The 20,966-nt window shown below is 37.1% G+C and overlaps 1 protein-coding gene and 1 pseudogene across 6 annotated transcripts in view; both read left to right on the forward strand.

The window, feature by feature from the left end:
* Window positions 1-20,966, forward strand: part of NUP210L (nucleoporin 210 like) — a 68,689-nt gene that overhangs the window by 36,498 nt on the left and 11,225 nt on the right. For 3 of the 6 annotated variants that reach the window (XR_012062836.1, XR_012062835.1, XM_072946498.1), the window contains exons 17-33: window positions 356-548; window positions 2,716-2,804; window positions 3,011-3,115; window positions 3,410-3,511; window positions 4,513-4,641; window positions 4,989-5,116; window positions 5,730-5,862; window positions 9,407-9,469; window positions 9,848-10,027; window positions 10,403-10,483; window positions 10,571-10,702; window positions 12,924-13,082; window positions 14,025-14,116; window positions 15,207-15,420; window positions 16,288-16,463; window positions 16,943-17,160; window positions 18,658-18,794. Coding sequence is in view for 4 of the 6 variants with exons in the window: in XM_072946498.1 (XP_072802599.1) it covers window positions 356-548; window positions 2,716-2,804; window positions 3,011-3,115; window positions 3,410-3,511; window positions 4,513-4,641; window positions 4,989-5,116; window positions 5,730-5,862; window positions 9,407-9,469; window positions 9,848-10,027; window positions 10,403-10,483; window positions 10,571-10,702; window positions 12,924-13,082; window positions 14,025-14,116; window positions 15,207-15,420; window positions 16,288-16,463; window positions 16,943-17,160; window positions 18,658-18,794 (2,331 nt within the window). In the remaining 2 variants the exon portion in view is untranslated. The remainder of the gene's footprint in view (window positions 1-355; window positions 549-2,715; window positions 2,805-3,010; window positions 3,116-3,409; window positions 3,512-4,512; window positions 4,642-4,988; window positions 5,117-5,729; window positions 5,863-9,406; window positions 9,470-9,847; window positions 10,028-10,402; window positions 10,484-10,570; window positions 10,703-12,923; window positions 13,083-14,024; window positions 14,117-15,206; window positions 15,421-16,287; window positions 16,464-16,942; window positions 17,161-18,657; window positions 18,795-20,966) is intronic. The other 3 variants (XM_006214704.3, XM_072946499.1, XM_072946500.1) reach the window with 3 other exon arrangements.
* On the forward strand, window positions 7,907-8,813 carry LOC102533781 (heterogeneous nuclear ribonucleoprotein D-like pseudogene; annotated as a pseudogene).

A 20,966-nucleotide genomic window follows, 5' to 3' on the forward strand; every position in this document is an offset into this window, starting at 1 on the left:
TTATACTTTTCAACTACAGGATTTCCTTTTGGTTCTTTTTAATAATTTCTATTCATTTATTGATTTTTTCTACATGATCAGGCATCATTTTTATACTTCAGCATGGGTTTCTTTAGTTCTCTGAACAAAATAGTTGATTAAAAGTCTTTGTCTAGTAAATCCAGTGTCTAGTCATCCTTAGGGATAGTTTCTATTGACTGATTTTTTTTTCCTGTGTATGGGCTATACTTTCTTGTTTCCTTACATTGCTAATAATTTTTGTTGAAAACTTGATATCTTAAATAACATAGTGTAGCAACTCTGAAATCACTTGAGCTATTGTTTTTTTCTTTTGCTTCTTTTCGTTTTAATGAAGATTCCTGTATCAAGCCTGAGAGACACAGTCCTAGAATTGGCAGTGTTTGATCAACACAGGAGAAAATTTGATAATTTCAGTTCACTAATGCTAGAATGGAAATCCTCAAATGAAACACTAGCTCATTTTGAAAACTATAATTCAGTGGAGATGATAGCAAAGGATGATGGCAGCGGGCAGACCCGGCTACATGGTATTGTAAATATTTATAGATCCTTTCATATACCTCCTAAATGGTTCTGCACTATTTCCTTATGGGTGACAGTTTATCCTATCTCACCTTTCATCTTTGAGCTTTATATTTTTTAGAAAACATAAAGGTAGATTTCCTTATTTGCAAAGCTAGTCTAGGGTCCAACATTTCTCATAAGAATATAAAATTAATTTTAAAATTTATTGATTGCCTATTATTTGCCTAAAACTTTGGATATATTCATCTGTTAGCCAGTGTTTATTAGTGGCTACTACATGTAAGGCCCTCTGGAAGGCACTTGGAGATATAATGATGAATGAAACACTCACAGCCTTTGCCCTTGTAGACTCACAGTCTAGTTGAGGAAACCAAACTTTAAATATTACAATTGTGTTAGGTGTCTTGAAGAGCAAATATGGGGTGCATTAAGAGCATATAATAGGAGGACCTAACCTAGTTTGGAACAGAGAAGGCTGCTCTGAGAAAGTAACATTTATTCTGAGATTTGAAGGGATGGCAGAAAGAGGAAATAGAAAGAAAGATCTAAATAAGGTGAGACTAACTTTGTCACTGATGTTCTCATAACCTCTATCCTACTTTGCCACAGTAGCCTCCTAAGTGATATCATTGTGTCTCTGCTACCCTCTATTCCATCCTCCACATTGCTGTCCAGAATGATTTTTCTAAAATACAAATTTGAATCTTTTTCAATATTCTTTTTAAAAGAATTTAAGGCTACTGTTTACTGAGCTCTTATGACATGCCAGGCACTGCACTGAATACTTTATATACATTTTCTCATGTAATTTCCATAACAGTCATGAGAGACTGGCATATTATCGCCTTTTGTAAGTTTACTCATTTGTCAAACATTTACTGAGTTTTTACTATATTCTTGGCACAGTTTTAGGCCTTGAGATTATAACAATAAATAGATGAAGCAGCAAGTTTTGTGATATCAAAGCCTGTACTTAACCACTGACTATACTGTCAGTGTGTTGTCACTGTGTTTTTCCGGATAAAATTTATATGTTGCACCTTAACGTACGACTGCTGCCTACTTCTTTGGCTTCACCTCTTATTACCACTCACATATATCCTACATTTTTGTCATACTCAACAACTTTAGATCCTTAACCATGACAAGGCTTGTCATACCTCTTTTCTTTGCGTATGTTATATAGTCTCTTTTCTTGCATCTTCACTAGGCTGAAATCTTCCTCTGGTAATCTAGGAGTTTTCTGTTTCTCTGTATTCCCAATCTAAGGAAAATATTCCTTTGTGCCCTTATATACTCTTATACATGTGCTCTGTATATACTTCTGTAGAAGTACTTATCATGCTGTACAGTAATTGGTTTACCTCTCAGTCACCTTCCTAAGCTTTGGGTTTCTTTGAAGACAAGGACTGTATTGTTTTCTTCTTCATCTCTGTATCTAATTGTCATAGAGCCTAACATATATTAGGCCCTTAATAAATCTTTGTTGAATGAATGAATGAATGAATGTGACATCATGAGAAAATGCTTCATAGATTTATGCATGATCATCATGTGTTGAGGATAAAATAAGAATTGATCTAAGTGGCAGATTTTTGTTAAATTAAAAAGAAAGAAAAAAGAATGAATGAGTAAAGCAGGGTTAGATTATGGATGGCTTCAAATACTAGTGTAAGGAGTTTGAATTGCTCTAATAAAGAATAGTTAGCCATTTAAAATTTTTGAGTAAACTGACATTACATTTACATACACAAAACAGTTTAGAAGAGGGAAAAGTCCTGAAGGGCTCTTATTTCTCACTTCCATTTTTAAATCAAACAAAAATTTCCCCATACACTATTGTCAGCCTATTTTTGTATTCACAAAACCATTAGAGCTGAAAAGAATTTTAGATTTTGTTTGGCCCAATCCCTCATTTAATAAAGGAACTGAGAAATGAAGTAATTTCCCCAAGTCACATAGTAAAAGAAATACAGTGGCAGAGTCAGCACAAAAACCCAGTTTTCTGTTTTTCTGTGTATATTTATTTCCCCATTCAGTGTTTTTTTTTTCCTCCCTGCAATAAAACGCCATTTGAAAGAAAAATAGGGCAGAATTTGGTTTTCTAGAGACACTTTTGTATTCTACATGTTATTGTTTCTCACAGGGTATTTTTCTGCATGTCTCCAGGTCATCAGATCCTTAAAGTACATAAAAAAAAAGGGACTGTACTCATTGGAATCAATTTTGTGGGCTATTCGGAGAAGAAAAGTCCAAAGGTAAGAAGAGATCGTTACATAAAAAATATTAATTAACTGAAATTTAAGGCTCCTAGAAGTCATTTATAACTGATGTAAATCTTGAGAACTATGAGTCTCTATGATTCTGTTATCTTTGGCACTTGAAAGAGTACTGGAATCTTTGCTCACTGAGCTGAGGAATTAAAAGTTTATATTCACCTTTGTGGTTCTAATTACATTTCTAGGAACTTTACAACTTGCCCAGATCTGCATCTGTGGAGCTGCTCCTGGTAGATGATGTAACTGTATTGCCTGAGAATGCCACCATCTATAACCACCCTGATGTGAAGGTAGAAGCAGCACAGGTCTAACTAAACAGAATCATATTGTAGGGAAAAGTACTCGGTTCTTAAAATAAACAGTATAACAATAAAAATCTCACTTACATATTAAAAATCACTGCTATACATCTATAATGCATATGTAATAATTATCCTTAGGAATAATACTCTAATAATCATATTTTGTGTTTAGTCCATTAATCTTTTAATACCATACTCTTTCTTAGGTAAGTAGAAGTTATTTTCTTTGAATTATTTATAAACCAAAGGGAATGGAATATTATTTGTGTGATTTTTCCATAGGAAATATTTAGCCTCGTGGAAGGATCTGGTTATTTTTTAGTCAACAGTAGTGAGCAAGACATTGTTACCATCACTTACCTGGAAGCAGAAAGCTCTGTCCAGGTGAGTTCTAGAGGTATTTCCAGATGGACAGTCTCAGGTCAAAGTTCTTTCTTAAGAGAGTGATTGGAAAAATTCCATTGGTTGTCTCAGACTTGCTACAAAAATAACATTTGCCTCTTTTTTTTTTTTTAACCTACCATAGATTCTTCAACCAAAAATGACAATTGTTTTTTTTTTTTTTCTGTAACTAGCTACAATATGGGGCAATTTTTGGTTCTGGTTGAACTGAGACAGTGTAGGAGACATCTAATTATAAGATTTCCATTTAAAAAAGGTTCATTTTTATCAGTTTCAATGCACAGAACTATGTGGATAGTTAGATGTACTATTGACTTTATAACCTGAGTATATGGGTATTTTCAGCCAGGACATGGCAACTCGAAATATTAAGCTGCCTCCATAGTCAGTATGCCAAGGGACTTGCTTTTAGTTGACTTGTAATAATGAAAACAATACCTTACATTAATATATGTATTTACTTCCTTTCCTTCTAAGCTCAAAGGAATTTAATTTACCATAGTTACAATGCTGCTTTTTAAAAGGGGAAATTGAGGCACTATGTGCAGGCAAAGGATGTGAAAAAACACGCTGCTCTGCAAAAGCTGTAGTATAGGAAGGAAAAACAAAGTGTCAGTCCATCCAGTGCCTTCTCTCCTGATTTGGGTTTGCAACGCAAATATGCCTGATTTTCTTCATGATATCCTTTCCCTGTTCATAATTAAGAAGCTGGATATGTAGGCTGGATTCTGTTTGAATTCAGTCAGTTTAAAACTCTGCTCTTCATCAGTTAATATTTGTTAAGGATACATATTGCCACAAACTGAAACATCACTTTAAGGGTACATATTGTGCTATGCCTGAAACATGTAATGTGACCTCTAAGGATTCTCATCACAAAGAAAGTAAGATATTGTATTTTCCACTGTGGATGGAAATAATTGCTATGATTATGCTTGGAGCATGTCTGCTACTTTACCCAGCTACCAACTTCTTCCTTCTAGTTAGTTCCAGTACATCCTGGATTTCTCACCTTGGAGGTCTATGATCTGTGTTTGGCTTTCTTGGGTCCAGCAATGGCTCACCTCAGGGTGTCAGACATACAAGAGCTGGAACTTGATCTGATTGATAAGGTGAGAGGTGTTTGTTTTATCTCATAAATGAAGCAGGCGTCATTCTCACTCTCTAGCATCTCTTAATATATAGTCTATGCTCAGCTACCGTGTGTGTATACCAGGTCCTTTGATAATGTTAATGGAAATACTTGCCCTTAAAGAACACCATTCCAACATTAAACATGATGAAGATTAAAGAAGTAGTAAAGAACAACTTCAAAGAGTACACATAGATTAGGCCTGCTCAATCAAAGGCTGACTAAACATTTAGCATGAACAAAGAGTTTGCCACCTCTAAGAGTTAAACTGTCCTAGGTGAATGAGACACCTCGACTAAAATTATCTTTTTAATTTTTAACCACTAGGTTGAAATAGGTAAAACTGTATTAGTAACTGTGAGGGTTCTTGGCTCTTTGAAACGCCCATTCCGAAATAAATACTTCAGAAACATGGAACTCAAACTGCAGTTGGCGTCTGCCATTGTCACCCTGACGTGAGTACCATTTCAATACTTCTTTCTCCCTATGCTTGATATCATGAGAATCTCCCTTCAGGTAGCCGGGTTAACTCTCCCTTAGGTTATTACAGATTTTCTTCTTTCCTTTTTCGTCCCAGTACCTTTCAGCCCGTATTCTCTTCCCATATTCAGCTCTCTACAAAATACCCCTTTTAGTTCCTCAAGTGTTTTGTTTGTGGGCTAAAATCATGTGGCTCATTAATATTTGCATTTTATGAAACTTCTCCTTGGATGCTATCCTTTGCGGATGCTTCAGGCTAGAGAACCTTCAAAGAATCTATCTAGAAATATAAGCATTGATATTCTCTGCAAAAGGGGAAATATGAGGATTCCAAGGCAGTTTAGTATTTGCAGTTTTGCCATGTTTATATTGCCCTTATTCCTTTGGAGAGACAAAACAAATTTTTGCCCTTCAGGAGCTTCCTACAATTGCTATGAACTTCGTCTTGACTCTGGAAATTTATTTTCTGGCAGTTCCTTCTAACTAGAGTTAAAATGAGTAGAAAATGTTAAGCACTTTAGAAATATGCACAACTGGCCACTCTTAAAACCAAATCTTTCTTACCTAAAAACACATGGGTCTTTGCAGGCTAATGGAGGAACAGGAAGAATACTCTGAAAATTATATCCTTCGAGCTATCACTATTGGGCAAACCACACTTGTAGCTATTGCCAGGGACAAGATGGGGAGAAAATTCACATCAGCTCCTCGACAAATTGAAGTAAGGAAATTTTCTCATCCAAAATTCATACTTCATCTTATTTAACATTATTTATCTTTTTCGGTTTAGTTTGCACAAGTTGAAAATCATTTTACTAAAAACATGATAGTTGTCTAACTCTTAAAACAATATGATATTTGTTGGGGTTTTGTTTTGCTGTATAAAAGTAATACACTTGTAAAAACTTCGGGAAGCACAAAAAAGTATAAAGATGCAGAATGAAAAAAAAAAGATGCAGAATGAAAATCACCTATAATTCTACTGCTCAGAGACAACCATCAAGATTTTAACGTATTGCCTTCACTTTTTTTCCCTATGCTTATTTTAACATGGATGAATCATACTGCTTTTTTCATCTTCATCTTATATAAAAAGTATTTTATTATATCATTAAAAGTTAATTGTTGGCCATGTGTTGATAATTGTTGAAGCTGAAAGTTCATTACACTATTCTCTCTACTTTTATGTATGTTTGGAAAAAAGTAAAAAAGAATAGCCAAATGTATCTTGAGACAAAAGGACAAAGCTGGAGGTATCACACTCCCTGACTTACTACAAAGCCACAGTAATCAAAGCAGTATAGGACTGTCACAAAACAGACACATAGATCAATGGAACAGAATAGAGAATCCAGAAATAAACCCATGCACCTATGGTCAATTAATCTACAACAAAGGAGGGAAGAATATACAATGAAGAAAAGACAGTATCTTCAAAAAATGATGCTAGGACAGCTACATGTAAAAGATGAAATTAGAATATTTTTATAAAATCATATACAAAAGGAAACTCAAAATGGATTAGAGACCTAAATATAAGACTAAAAACCATAAAACTCTTAGAAAACATAAGCAGAACACTCTATTTTTTTGGACCTGTCTCCTGATGCAAAGGGAACTAAAGCAAAAATAAACAAGTGAGACCTAATTAAACTTTAAAACTTTTGCACAGCAAAGGAAACCATCGATAAAATGACAAGTCAGCCTACTAAATGTGAGAAAAACATTTGCAGATGATATGACTGATAAGGGGTTAATATCCAAAATATATAAACAGCTCATACAACTCAATATCAAAAAACTAACAAACAAACTATCCAATTAAAAAATGGGTGGAAGACCTGGATAGGCATTTCTCCAAAGAAGATATATAGATGGGCAACAAGCACATGAAAAATGCTCAGCATCGCTAATTGTCAGAGAAATGCAAACAAAATCACAATGGGACATCACCTCACACCTGTCAAAATGGCTGTCCTCAAAAAGGCTACCAATAACACATGTTGGTAAGGATGTGGAGAAAAGGGGACCATTGTTGGTGGAAATGTAAATTGATGCAGCCACCTTGGAAAACAGTACAGAGTCAAAAAACTAAAAGTAGGAGTACCATATGATCCAGCAATTCCACTCCTAGGTATATATCTGAAGAAAATGAAAATTAGTCTGAGGAGAAATATACACCCTAATGATCCTAGCAGCATTGTTTACAATAGCCAAGATATGAAAGCAATCTAAGGATCCATCAACAGCTGAATGAATAAAGAAGAGGGAGAATGGACTATTACTCAGCCATAAAAAGGAATGAAATTCTGCCATTTGCAACAACATGTATGGACCTGGAGGATATTATGCTTAGTGAAATAAGTCAGACAGAGAAAGACAAATACTGTATGTTATCACCTATATGTGGAATCTAAAAAGGAAACAAATCAATGAATATAACAAAACAGAGACTCACAAATACAGAGAACAAACTAGTGGTTACCAGTGGGGAGAGGGAAGTAAGGAGGGGAGACAGGGGGAGGGGATTAAGAGATACAAACTACTATGGATAAAATAAGTAAGCTATAAGGATATCCTGTACAGCACGGGAAATATAGCCATTATTTTATAAGAACTTTAAATGGAGTATAATCTATAAAATTATTGGATCAGTACGTTGTATACCTGAAACTAATAAAATATTGTAAATCAACTATACTTCAATTAAGGCCACTGCTGCCGCGACTCAGACTGTGCGCCAGCACTCCCTGGCCGACAGTGCCACTGCCGTGGAGGACATGAACCAGTACAGCAACATAGAGGAATTTGCAGAGCGGTCCAAGATCAATGCAAGCAAGAATCAGCAGGATGACGGTAAAAATGTTTATTGGAGGCTTGAGCTGGGATACAAGCAAGAAAGATCTGACTGAATATTTGTCTTGATTTGGGGAAGTTGTAGACTGCACAGTTAAAACAGATCTTGTCACTGGAAGATCAAGAGGATTTGGATTTGTGCTTTTCAAAGATGCTGCTAGTGTTAATAAGGTTTTGGAACTGAAAGAACACAAACTGGATAGCAAATTGACAGACCCTGAAAGGGCCAAAGCTTTAAAAGGGAAGGAACCCCCAAAAATATTTTTTGGGTGAATTGAGCCCAGATACTTCTGAAGAACAAATTAAAGAATGTTTTGGAGCCTTTGGAGAGATTGAAAACATAGAACTTCCCATGGATACAAAAACAAATGAAAGAAGAGGATTTTGTTTACATATACAGATGAAGAGCCAGTAAAGAAACTGTTAGAAAGCAGATTTCATCAAATTGGTTCTGGAAAGTGTGAAGTTAAACTTGCTCAGCCCAAAGAGGTATATAGGCAGCAACAGCAACAAAAAAAGGAGGGAGAGATGCTGCAGCTGGTGGGCGAGGTGGTACCAGGGGTTGTGGACGAGGTCAGGGCCAAAACCAGAACCAAGGATTTAATAACTGTTATGATCAAGGATATGGGAATTACAGTTGTGCCTATGGTGATGATCAAAACTATAGTGGCTACAGTGGCTGTGATTATGCTGGGGGGAACTATGGGAACTATGGACATGGACAGGGATATGCAGACTACTGTGGCCAACAGAGCACTTAATGGCAAGGCGCCTCGACGCGGTCACAATCACCAAAACAACCAGCAGCCATACTAAAGAAGAACACAGGCAGGAGAAAACAGGAGGAGATGCTAAAGTAACCCGTCTTGCAGGACGACATTGAAGATTGGTCTTATGTTGATCTAAGATGATAATTCTGTAAAAGACCTCCTAGTGTACAAGACACAACTGTGTCCAACTGTATATAGCTGCCAGTTAGTTTTCTTTGTTTTTACTTTGTCTTTTGCTGTCTGTGTTATGACTCGATGTGGATTTGTGTTTATACAAATTTTATTTGTATGGTTTCATGTTAAACCTCAAATAAATGCTTCCTTATGTGAAAAAAAAACTATACTTCAATTAAAAAAACAAAGTAAAAAAGAAAGTTAATTATAAATAAAATTTTAATGACCACCATTATTTCAGTAAATGGATATGTAATAACTTATGTAAGTATTCTCATTTAAGTAATATATAATTTTTTTGCTATTATAAATAAAATTTGTATTTATAAGTAAAATAAAATGCAAGTCTTTCTATATAACTTCATTGTACATAATTAGGATTTTTTTCCTTAGAATAAGCTGCCTGATCATTTGTTATGAAATTGACTCTAATTAGTCATTGTCCTTTTGGTTTTCTCCTTCAAGGTGTTTCCTCCATTCAGACTTGTTCCAGAGAAAATGACACTGATTCCGACTAACATGATGCAGGTGATTCTAAAGCCAGAAAAATAAGATTTACTGTTTCTCCTTATCCCACCTCTGCCCCATGCCAACACAAACATACACATACACCTCTTCCTATTGGCCTTCTCTTACCCACTCCCAGCCAAGTGCAACAGGATCTGATCAAGAAGAAAATTAGTATTTTCTTTGTTCCATGATTATCATGGTATGAACCACTTCTTGGAATCCCATGGATCATTTGTAGCACTTCCATTTCTTCTGCATTTGAATTGATGTGGCATATGCTGCTTGGAAAGTGGGGGAAGATGAAGAAGTCAAGTTGCTTGGACAAAGTGCTGGGAAAAGAGATGTATGTGACTTCTCCCCATGCTCCAGGCATTCACTGATGTGTTTAAATTCCAGGTAATGTCTGAAGGTGGCCCTCAGCCCCAGTCTATCATTCACTTCTCCATCAGTAATCAGACCGTGGCTGCTATTAATAGGAGGGGCCAAGTTACAGGGAAGGTAGTTGGCACAGCTGTGGTCCACGGCACCATCCAGACAGTAAATGAAGATACTGGAAAAGTCATTGTGTTTTCCCAGGTATTGGTTCTTTGTTCTGCTCTGCTTCTACTCTCCCATCTGGGAACCATATTGGAAGGTGGAGGAGGGAGTAGTGATAAGGAGGGTGTCAGCAGCCCAGGAAAACCCTTTTAGTTCCTTCATTTGGCATTCTCTTAACCAGGACTGGGAAATGTGGAATCTTCAATGAAAAACCCACAGAGTACTTGGCATTGTTATAATGTAGTCCCTAACACGTAAGGAATTGTTTCAAGAACAAAAAAATGCCGTATCTATGGCATGTTTTTTTGCTGAATGCCCCAAACAACAGCAAACAAACTAGTTATCATAAGCATCTCTGTCCCCCCAACAGACACTCCCTCTTAGCCTAAGCTTGCTCTCCACCCTGTTGAGCAGGATGAAGTGCAGATTGAAGTTGTTCAGCTAAGGGCTATTAGGATCCTTGCAGCTGCAACTCGACTCATTACAGCTACCAAGGTCAGTATGATGACTCTGTTCCAGGTTCATTATTTTGATAATGCCAGCTGGACAAGATACATAGCACAAAACACTCCTTCTTTTCAGATGCCAGTTTATGTCATGGGAGTGACCAGTACCCAGACTCCTTTCTCCTTCAGCAATGCCAATCCTGGGCTCACATTCCATTGGTCCATGAGCAAAAGGGATGTATTGGATCTAGTGCCGAGGCATTCAGAGGTATGAATTTATCTGTTTATTATATTACCTTGGGGATCTTGACACTAAATTTACTTTATTTCTTCATAAGTTTTAGACTGACTCACTTCTAAACTACACAATATTATTACTTACTCCTTTTCCTACTGTTCTGTGAGTGCTGGAAAACTGCAAATCATATGAAGAATCCAAATTTGAGTATTCAGATAATGCTATATTATTTTTAATATACTTTCAAGGAAGCAATGCTTCCTTTGATATATGTTTATTATATAATGTTGTATTTGTAAGCAGATGACTATGTTACATGAGTAAAAAATTATGAATATAAAGTATTTATACATGGAGTTTAAATATATAGTATAACCTTTTAACATGTTTAGACATAATTATATTAATAATCATGTTTGTACTGCATGGTGGGCAGTTGACATTAAGAATAAGAAAGGAGGATTCTGGGGACATTCCTGGGCCTACACTCCTGGGAGCTGGGGAAGAACTAGAATCCCACCTCAAGCATGTTGGGTGCTGTGGGTGCCATGGAGCTAGTGTGGGCCACCAACTGGCAGCTGATTCTCGACTGAGTACCTTATACCAAAGGCAAATTTAAGAACAAGTAATTAAACTGGTTTTCCAAGAATGGCCTTCGAGTAAATCCACAATGCAACATAAGTCTTTATGTTTTTGAAAATAGCTTTGATGTTTTAATACATATAGCACTAAATTTTACTCAGAACCCTGAAAAACAAAAGGACAAAAAAAAGGTGGATGCTACAAACTTAACCTAGTTCACAACATTGTTACCTGACCATAATTAATGGAACCCACCAAAGGTGGTCCAAGGTCAGTGGCAGCCACCTAGGCCTGGGCTTTACCTTAGGAAGAAGGAACCTGGGGCCAAAGTACCCAGTAGGTCACAACTAGGTGCCCACAAAAACAAATTAGACTTTGGGAGAACAGATTACAGAAGCTAGAATTAGTAGGTTATTTCTGGAGCCAGCTAAAAAGAAAAGTCTGGAAAAACAGATAAATCTATTTCTAATTTTCTAAGAATATCCTAGGGACTCTGGTGGTTGGGTCTTCTGTATGTCATGAACTGCCCAGAGCCTGGTTATCCTTGGAACTGAGGAGAGGTAGAGCTGTACTTAGTTTGGTAGAGTTCTGCAGAAGTATTTGGCCTTTTTTTTTTTTTTTAAATGGCCAGTAGGAACTGTGTTAAAGGGGGGGATGGCCTAGGTCTTGGCATCTGTTCTACTTCTCTCTTCCTCTATAATTTTCTTATCTAAAGAATTACTCTCTTTTCTAGGGGAAGAAATGATTGAGAGCCATGCAAAGATTTTTCTTCCCCTGCCTTAGACCCCACATAGACAAACTAGGTGATGAAATGGGCAAATAGAAAGGTCTCTAATGCCCCACAAGGTAGACTTCCTGCACTGTGGTGTCACCGTTTAGAAATTCACTTGAATTAAAAAATTATTTTAAAAAATGATAAACCACTCATTCTTTTGCAGAAGACTTTCTTCCAGACAACTGATTTAAATCTGCACAAAGGAAATGGGAATTATGTAAGGGAGGAGGGAAAGGTGATTTTGGAACTTGAGACTCTGTGTGAGTTAAGAGAGCTAAAAGGAAGATCTTGAGGGCTCTGGACAACAATAAGGCAGAGGAAATAGGACATGAAATGGTGCCTACAAGGTAGGCAGTGCCTACTTCAACATTTGCCGCAGGGTTAGCCTTCTTTTCCCTCTTACCAGAAATCTGTCAAGGGCTAATCCGTATCCAGTCTAGACTAGAATGCTGAGTGAAGCAAGTGGGGAGATGGTCAGCCAGTTTAGCATAGTCCTAAAACAGTGGCTTCCTTTTCTTGTCCTCTTCTTTCCTTGCTACCACGCTGAACTCCAGGAGTCGATTGCCTTGCTTCTCTCCCATCTCAAGTTCTACTGTCTGAACCCATTTTAGAAACCCTTTCCTTTATTTCCTTTCTTCTCCTGTCAATAAATTAACTTCAAGATAACATAAGAACTATTGCACAAGAGTCTTGCAGAGTTAATTGAACACTGAAAACAGAAGTTTACTTTAGCGGTGACTATGTTGCTGGGAATATGAAAAGAAATAAATATGAAAATAAGCCCTGGAACTGTAGTTCTTCTAGATAGCTATTTCCAACATACATTTTCCATATTGTTACAACAAAGAGGGACGGGCCCATGAATATTTCTTAATCCATCCCTTCACTGTCTAGGTTTTTCTACAACTCCCAGTAGAGAATAACTTTGCCATGGTTGTCCACACAAAAGCAGCTGGTCGGACCAGTATCAAAGTCACTGTCCGCTGTATGAACAGCTCTTCTGGGCAGTTTGAGGGGAATTTGTTGGAATTGTCTGATGAAGTTCAGATCCTGGTAAGATCACAAGCCTAAATCTTTTTAATATGTCAAGGAGAGAAAGTTATATTCTCTTATCACTCATGAAGAGCTTCATCTGGATAGAGATAGAGAAATTGCCAGAGGGATCTCTGGAACAGGATTATGGTTTCCAGATCTTTGTTATCCCTAGTAATTGCTTCTGTGTAAGTACTGACATTAGAAACTGCAGCACATGAACTCCCCTCAACTCCCCACACAATGAACACAGTGTGTGAACACCATAATAACTAACGAGGGGTTAATTTCTGATTTGTTCTGTCTAACATAGATAATATGATACAGTCAACTTAGGACTATCTATGCACAGGTAGAATGAAATCCTATCCTAAATTCTGGTAAGGTAGAAGACTAGGAATAGTTTCTACACATGTTCTCAGGCTAAAAGCTAAATAACCCTATTGTTTCTAGAATTCAAAAGAAAAACTACCATTTTTGTGGGCAAATAAATTTCTCTGTCTCTGAATTTGGGACTAATTTTTTTCCTCCTTTATTTTTGCTTTGGTTCCTAATTCAGTGGTGGGTAGAGGAAAGAGCACTTTACCGGGAGGTAGACTGAATAGTGTCCCTTGCTAATTTAATATTATAGGTTCTAGTTCTCAAGCCTCTTTTCAGATTACTAGAGCTAAAGCTAGAAATTTCAAAATTATTTTATACCTGTATCTAGGTAATACAGAGGATGTGGTAAGTGTAAACTTTGTCATGTGTGCATTCCCTTGTAGTCAGAAGGAGGGCTAATGTTAGGTTATATATGCTAGATTACCTAGATGTTTTAAATGCCTGGCTCATTTTGGAAAGGAGTATTGTGGGGCATTGGGCTAAACTGAATTAGGCAGACTTGATTTTCAGTTATTCATTTGTGAATAAAGATCATCATTTGTCTTTTCTGGAAATAAGAAAAGCCTAATTTTCTCATTATAGGTGTTTGAAAAACTCCAGCTTTTCTATCCAGAGTGCCAACCTGAGAAAATTCTGATGCCCATGAATTCTCAGCTCAAACTCCATAGCAACAGGTAAGGAGAATGGAGAAGAGGACAGGCCAGGATCTAACCTTACCTTCAGTGAAACATTGCACATGGAAAGAACTATTTACCTTCTGGGTGATTTTTCTAACCCATGAATAATTTTTTTTAGTTGAAGTGATATTCACATAACCTACAATTAAAGTGTACAATTCAGTGGCATTTAGTACATGCACAGTACAATCATTACCTCTATCTAGTTCCACAACGTTTTCATTACCACCAAAGGAGACCCATACCCATTAAGCAGTCACTCCCAATTCTCCCCTCCTCTCAGCCCCTGGCAACCACTAATCAGCTATCTCTATGAATTTAACTACTGTATATTTCATGTAAATGAAATCATGCAATATATAACCTTTTGTGTTGGCTTCTTGCAGTTAGCATAATGTTTTTGAGGTTAATCCACATTGTTGCATGTATTGGTACATCATGCTTTTTTATGACTGAATGATATTCCATTCTATGAATATAACATATTTTGTTTATCCATTCATCCATTGATGGACCTTTGGTCTGTTTTCACCTTTTGGCTATTGTGAATAGTGCTGCTATGAACATTCATGTACAAGGGTTTGTTTGAATACAGTTGTCCCTTGGTATCCACAGGGGATTGGTTCCAGGACCCACACTTCCCTACCAAAATCTGCGGATGCAAAAATCCATTATATAAGATGGTGTAGTATTTGCATATAACCTGTGCACATCCTCCCGTGTACTTTAAACTGTCTCTAGATTATTTATAATACCTAATACAATGCAATTGTTATGTAAATAGTTGCCAGTGTTTCAAGTTTTGCTTTTTGGAATTTTCAGTCTGCAGTTGGTTAAATCTTTGGATGCAGAACCCGCAGCTATCAGGAGCTGACTGTACTTGTTTTCAATTTTTTTGGCCAAATTATTTTTGATGATAAATATGTAATAGTATTTGATTTTTAAAGAGATAAGCATAATCCAAAGGCTCACTTTTACGTGAGGAACAAATAACTACATAACATGGAGAATGGCAAGCAGTTTCCTCAGAGTACGGTCTGTAACAGTGATCCTGGCAATCTCTACTTCTTTCTTTCTGGTCAAACAGAGCCCCCAAGAGATGCCACTTGCCCTGTTTGTTCCCTAGGGAAGGGGCCGCCTTTGTGAGTTCCCGTGTTCTCAAGTGTTTCCCTAATTCATCTGTCATTGAGGAGGACGGCGAAGGGCTCCTGAAAGCTGGTTCCATTGCAGGTACTGCTGTGTTGGAAGTCACATCTATAGAACCTTTTGGAGTCAACCAAACAACTATAACTGGGGTTCAGGTGAGTTCAGGCACTCACTCAAAAAAAAAATAAAAGGAATAGCATGGCTTTAAAAGAACTGGAAACGTCTCTGAAAGTCAGAAATGAACTCAGATAAAAGGACAGACTTGACATGGTTATGAATCATCAAATTAAAGTGGACTTTAGAGTCCTTGTTGTGAAAGGGATTAGCCTCAAACTGGTATGACTGTCTCCTGAGTAGCTTTGGCAAAAGGGTTGGTGTGGGAGAAGTATAGTACTATTGCTATCAAAATCAGGCTTTGTTTTTAGAATTTTTTTTAAAAATTAGAATTAAAAGGACCTTAGAGGTAAGTTAGTTTAAAACAAAAAAAAATTTAGGCATTAAACATCTAGTATATTCCATATATTATGTTGTTCTTTTTATGTATATTATCTCTTTTAACTACCACAAAAACCCTATAAGGTAGGAATTATTATCCCTATTAAACTGATAAAAAATATGAAACCTAGAATGGTTAAATGAAGCTATGAAATGATGAAGTTAGGATTCAAAGCTGGACTTCTCTTACTGTATCATAGTTTAGCTCTTAAAGTGTGAGGACAGAATCTATAGTATTCTTGATAAATGATAAATTATTTAACAATAAATATTGACACTCTGCACAAAATAGATAAAATGCAGTCCTTTCCTCAAAAAGCTCCAGCTTCCCTTCACATTTCTTGGGAAGCCATTGCCTGTGCTGTCATATTTTTTTTTTCATTGATTTAAATCATCTCAAATCAAGAGCTAACTATTTCCTACAGAGGAGGAACATCATTTTTATCATTGATTATAAATCTCAGAACATGGTTACAGCTCTTCTCCAATGCATCCTTCTCTGTACCAGAAGATTTTGTCTCCCACAGGTAGCACCAGTGACATACCTGCGAATGAGCAGCCAACCCAAGCTGTACACAGCTCAAGGAAGGACCCTATCAGCCTTTCCACTGGGCATGTCTCTCACCTTCACTGTTCAGTTTTATAATAGCATCGGAGAGAAATTCCACACACACAATACCCAGCTTTATCTGGCTTTGAACAGGTATGGAAGGCAAAGGAATGGTGTTGACACTGTGGTAGAAATCTTGTAGATAAGCCTAGTATTATACAGCAGCTCTAGTGAATTCATCTCATACTCTGCACTTGGAATCTGATCTTTCTTTCTTTCACTAAGATGGGGGAAAAATCCAGAATTAGTGCTCAGTGAAGAAACATTTCAGGATGTTTTGACTTTGACAAGTCCTAGTTCATAGAAAGCTCTTCTAGGGAGCTAACTGAAGTATTATCAAAAAGCCATACTGGAAAAAAATTTAATTAAAAAAAAAAGCCTTACTGGGTACTATATATTATGAAGGTAATAGACCTGAACCCTGGCCCCTAGTTGCTTACTCTCCACTGCAGAATTCCATCTAAACTTTTGAGCTGTTGAATATAAAATACTGTGATAGGGTCTGCCCCCCAGAACTGTTTCCTAACTATTGTCTCTTTTCAGAAATTTCTACCTTTCATGTCTACTTTCAGGGATGACCTGCTGCTTATTGGACCAGGGAATAGGAACTATACCTACATGGCCCAGGCTGTGAACAGAGGGGTGACACTTGTGGGGCTCTGGGACCGGAGACATCCAGGCATGGCAGATTATATTCCTGTTTCTGTAGAGCATGCCATTGAACCCGACACCAAGCTCACCTTTGTCGGAGATGTCATCTGCTTCAGTACTCACCTCCTCAGCCAGAATGGTTTGGATACCTTCTCTTTCTCAACCTCACAACTGACAGGATTAGAAAACAACTCATCCCTTAGAGGATTTTTTCCATGTTATCTAAAATCTAAGGGGTTCTCTGAGAAAGAAAATACTTTTGTGTGTTTTATTATTTTTCATGTTAACTGATAGTTCTGTTTAATGTTCATTTCTCTCAATAGCCAGCTAATTAAAGGTCAGCCAGTAATACTTATCAAGTGCCTACTGAATGTATAGGCAGTGTAGAGTACTGTGCCTTCTCCTGCATTCAGCTTCTGCAGGAGGGTAATTGCTGAGTTGAACATCAGTAAAGGATGAAATAAAAGGAAGGAAAGGACAATAAGGCTTTAGTTCTAAGAACCAGTTGTGTTCACACTGTTTTGTGAGGCACATTTGAAGGCCTAACTTCTTACATACACCATCACTGTAAGAAGGTTTGGCCTTGTAATGGGCTACACTATACTCTTGATCAGCAAAGCACTTCTGTTCTAAGTACTATTGAGTTAAAAAAAAAAAGTCAGTCTTGGGTTAGGAAATGTGTATTATATCTTTGGACTTACAGGTAGCATATCCCAAAATGGTGTACACTGGGTGTGTGCAACCAAATAATCCATCCAAGTAAGGCTGGCTGCGGTGGTATGTGGCTTTGGTTTTTGCATCCTCTTTTGAGAACTATGGATACGTGTGTTTGGGTAAAGTAATGTAATGTTGGGCCTGACTTTAGCATTATCTGTATATTTTGGACTTGATACAAAGGGAGCTCTATTCAGCCTAGGTCAAATCCTCCAATCCTGTAATAGCTGATTTGCAAGCAAGTACTTACTAACATGTAATCCAGGGCCGATGAGCTAACTCTGCTTAAAATACTATGATTGTTAATCTCTTGTCAATGAAACAGAGGCTTTTTTACTCCTTTTTCCTAGGTTCTGTCAGTATTGTCCCTATGTCTTCCATTCTGGAATTTTGGGGGCATCCCAAATCCATAGCACTATGGATGAGGAAGCAGAAGAGTTACATGCTAGGATCAGTAATATAATCTAACATTTGACATTCTTCTGCCACCTTGAGACTTAAACCAAAGTAAACCAATCCTCTCTTCTGCCAGTTGACACTTGCTTGCAGTCTTCTTGCTGGTATCAATCAGTAGATCAAAGCAAATTAATCCTTAGCAGAGTGTATACAAAGTTTAATCAGAGTTATCCCTATGTGTAAAAAGAGTTTTTCTTTTTCCTAAGGGAACAGTTACATTCTCCAACTAAGTAGCTCCTTTTGTGACTCTCAAAGTCAGTAGTTCCTATTTTATTTTGCTGGCATAATACATGAAGGGGTACCCAACATTCAGAAAACAAAGTTATCCTCAGAGCTGGATGTTCCCTTTGGGAAGGGATATATGTATGCTTGAATGGTCTACTGATTTGGATTCTGAGTGAGGTTACAATGACCATCAATTTGTATCAAAAGTTGTAGCCAAGTGCTTTCTCTTGTCTTTTCCTAGGTGAACCTGGGATATGGATGATTTCCACTGACAGTATTCTAAAAACAGACATTGTCACTGGGGTAGGAGTGGCCAGGAGTCCCGGAATAGCAACAATCTTTCATGACATCCCAGGACTGGTGAAAACATATCGAGAGGTAAACCTAATGATACAAAAGTTGAAGTCTAGAGCAACAATTTCTATATATAGGGATATGCATACAGAAAACAAATCCTAAGAAAAGAAATACATTCACATATGAGATATTAAGCCAGCCAATAAACTTTATTGGAACATGAAGGTAAATAGTGATTAGGATTCTTAACCAAAAGAATGATTAATCTGATTTAAAATATCACTGTGGCTATTAGTTGATGCTAGACTGTAGGGACAAGAGTAGAAGCCAAGAGACCAGTTGGGAGGCTATTATTGCAGTAACCCAGGTGAGATATGATGATGGACCAGGGGCATAACAGAGAAGGTGGTGAAAATTGATTAGATTCTAAGTATATTTTACAGGTAAAGTTGATAGCCTTCCCCGACAGATTATATGTAGAGTGTGAAAGAATAAAAAATAACTTATGGTTTTTGATTGAACAACTAAAAGGATAGAGTTGGTATCAACTGAAGTGGGTAAGAGTGTAGGCAGAATAGTTTTGGAGAGAAGACAAGTTTTGCACACGTAAAACTGAATGTCTGCTAGATGTCAAATGAATGTGTTGAGGTAGCTAGATATAAAAGTCTGGGAGTCATTGGCAGGCAGATGATATTTAAAGCCACTAGATCACCAAGAGAATGAGTGTAATTAGAGAAAAGGTCCAAGGACTAAGCTCTGGGGGCACTCCAGTATTAAGAGCTCTGAGAGACAAATAGGAACCAACAAGAGAGATTTATAAGAAATTACCAGGGTTGGGGGGAAAACCCAAGGATACTGGTATCCTGGAAGGCAAGTGAAGAAAGTATTTCAGAGAGGGAGAGGGTGATCAACCATGACAAAGCTATTGATAACTCAAGTATGAAAACTGAGAAATGACTGATGGTTCTTGCAGTATGGAGACTGGTGACTTTGATGAGTAGCTTCACTGGAGTGAAGGGAGTGAAAGTTTGGAGAATTGAAAAGAGGAGTTGAAGACAGCCCTCTTCAAGAAGTTGGAGTCAAGGGTTTGTTTTGCTGATTGTTTAAAATGGGAGAAATCATGAATCAGTAGAGAAGGAAAATTTGATATAGGAGGAAGAATTGCTTAAGTGATATCCTTGAGTAGGTGAGTTTGGTGAACAAGTGGAGGTAGTCTGCATAAAGCTTTTTCTATTTCCCCCTTACATACATGTAATATCTCCTTCCTCTGTGCCCAAAGAACTTGTTTATTCCTCTTTTCATTCTGAAATGTAATAGCTGTTATTTTTTGAGCATCTACTATGGGCTTGGCACTTTGCATCTATTTTTTAAATTTTGATTTTACATGCAGTACAATTATCATTTTTAATCTTCTCAACCCTGCAAAGTAAAGTATTATCGCAATTTTATAAATGAATAAATTGTCCAATAAATGCCCACATGGTACCTTTTTTTAAGGGGCTCAGAGTCGAGTGGTAACATAAATAATTACACATAGATGGCATAATTTACAACATAAATGATCATGTCAGAAATTCTCTTAGAATACAGAAGAAAGTCACTAGTTCTACCTAGAGGCTAAATTTCCCAGAGATGACATTTAAACAGTTTGAGTCTAGGGATTAGTAACTTGGCAGGTAAAAGGGGAGAAGGCATATATGTGCAAAGGCAAATAAATGTATATGTTGTGTGAGTAGACCAGTGAATAAATCAAGGTGGCTTCAGGTTAAGTTTTAAGGGTAGAGAGGGAAAAACTGGATAACATTCAAAGAGAACTTGTATCATGGACAGATAAGAGGGTTGAGGACAGAGGCAGCATGAGGAGATAACTAGAAAAAGAGACTGAGAAAGGTCTAGGTACTAGAAAAGCAAAGAGAAAGGGTGTCACAGAGGCAAGGGAGGAAATGGGTTATTGTGTCAGAGGCTACAGAGAAGTCAAAAGGTCACTTTTTCCAGTTTGTGTACTTTGTAAAATCCTCATTTAATTACTCACTAACTAGGAGACAATCACTGAAGCCTATTATGGGTCTGATTGTGCAAGGCTCTGGAAATACAAAAATGAAAAAGAAAACTCCTTTCCTCACTGAGCTCTTAATGTAACTAACTTGGTTTTAAGGTCCTTGAATAGTTTTAAAAACAAAAAACTATGGTAGTACTAAGGAGACTGGAAAGTAAATTGCATTTAAATTAAATGTATTTGGAGGAAAGGGTCAC

This window comes from Vicugna pacos, chromosome 21 (assembly GCF_048564905.1).
Source record: "Vicugna pacos chromosome 21, VicPac4, whole genome shotgun sequence".
Classification (NCBI taxonomy): domain Eukaryota; kingdom Metazoa; phylum Chordata; class Mammalia; order Artiodactyla; family Camelidae; genus Vicugna; species Vicugna pacos.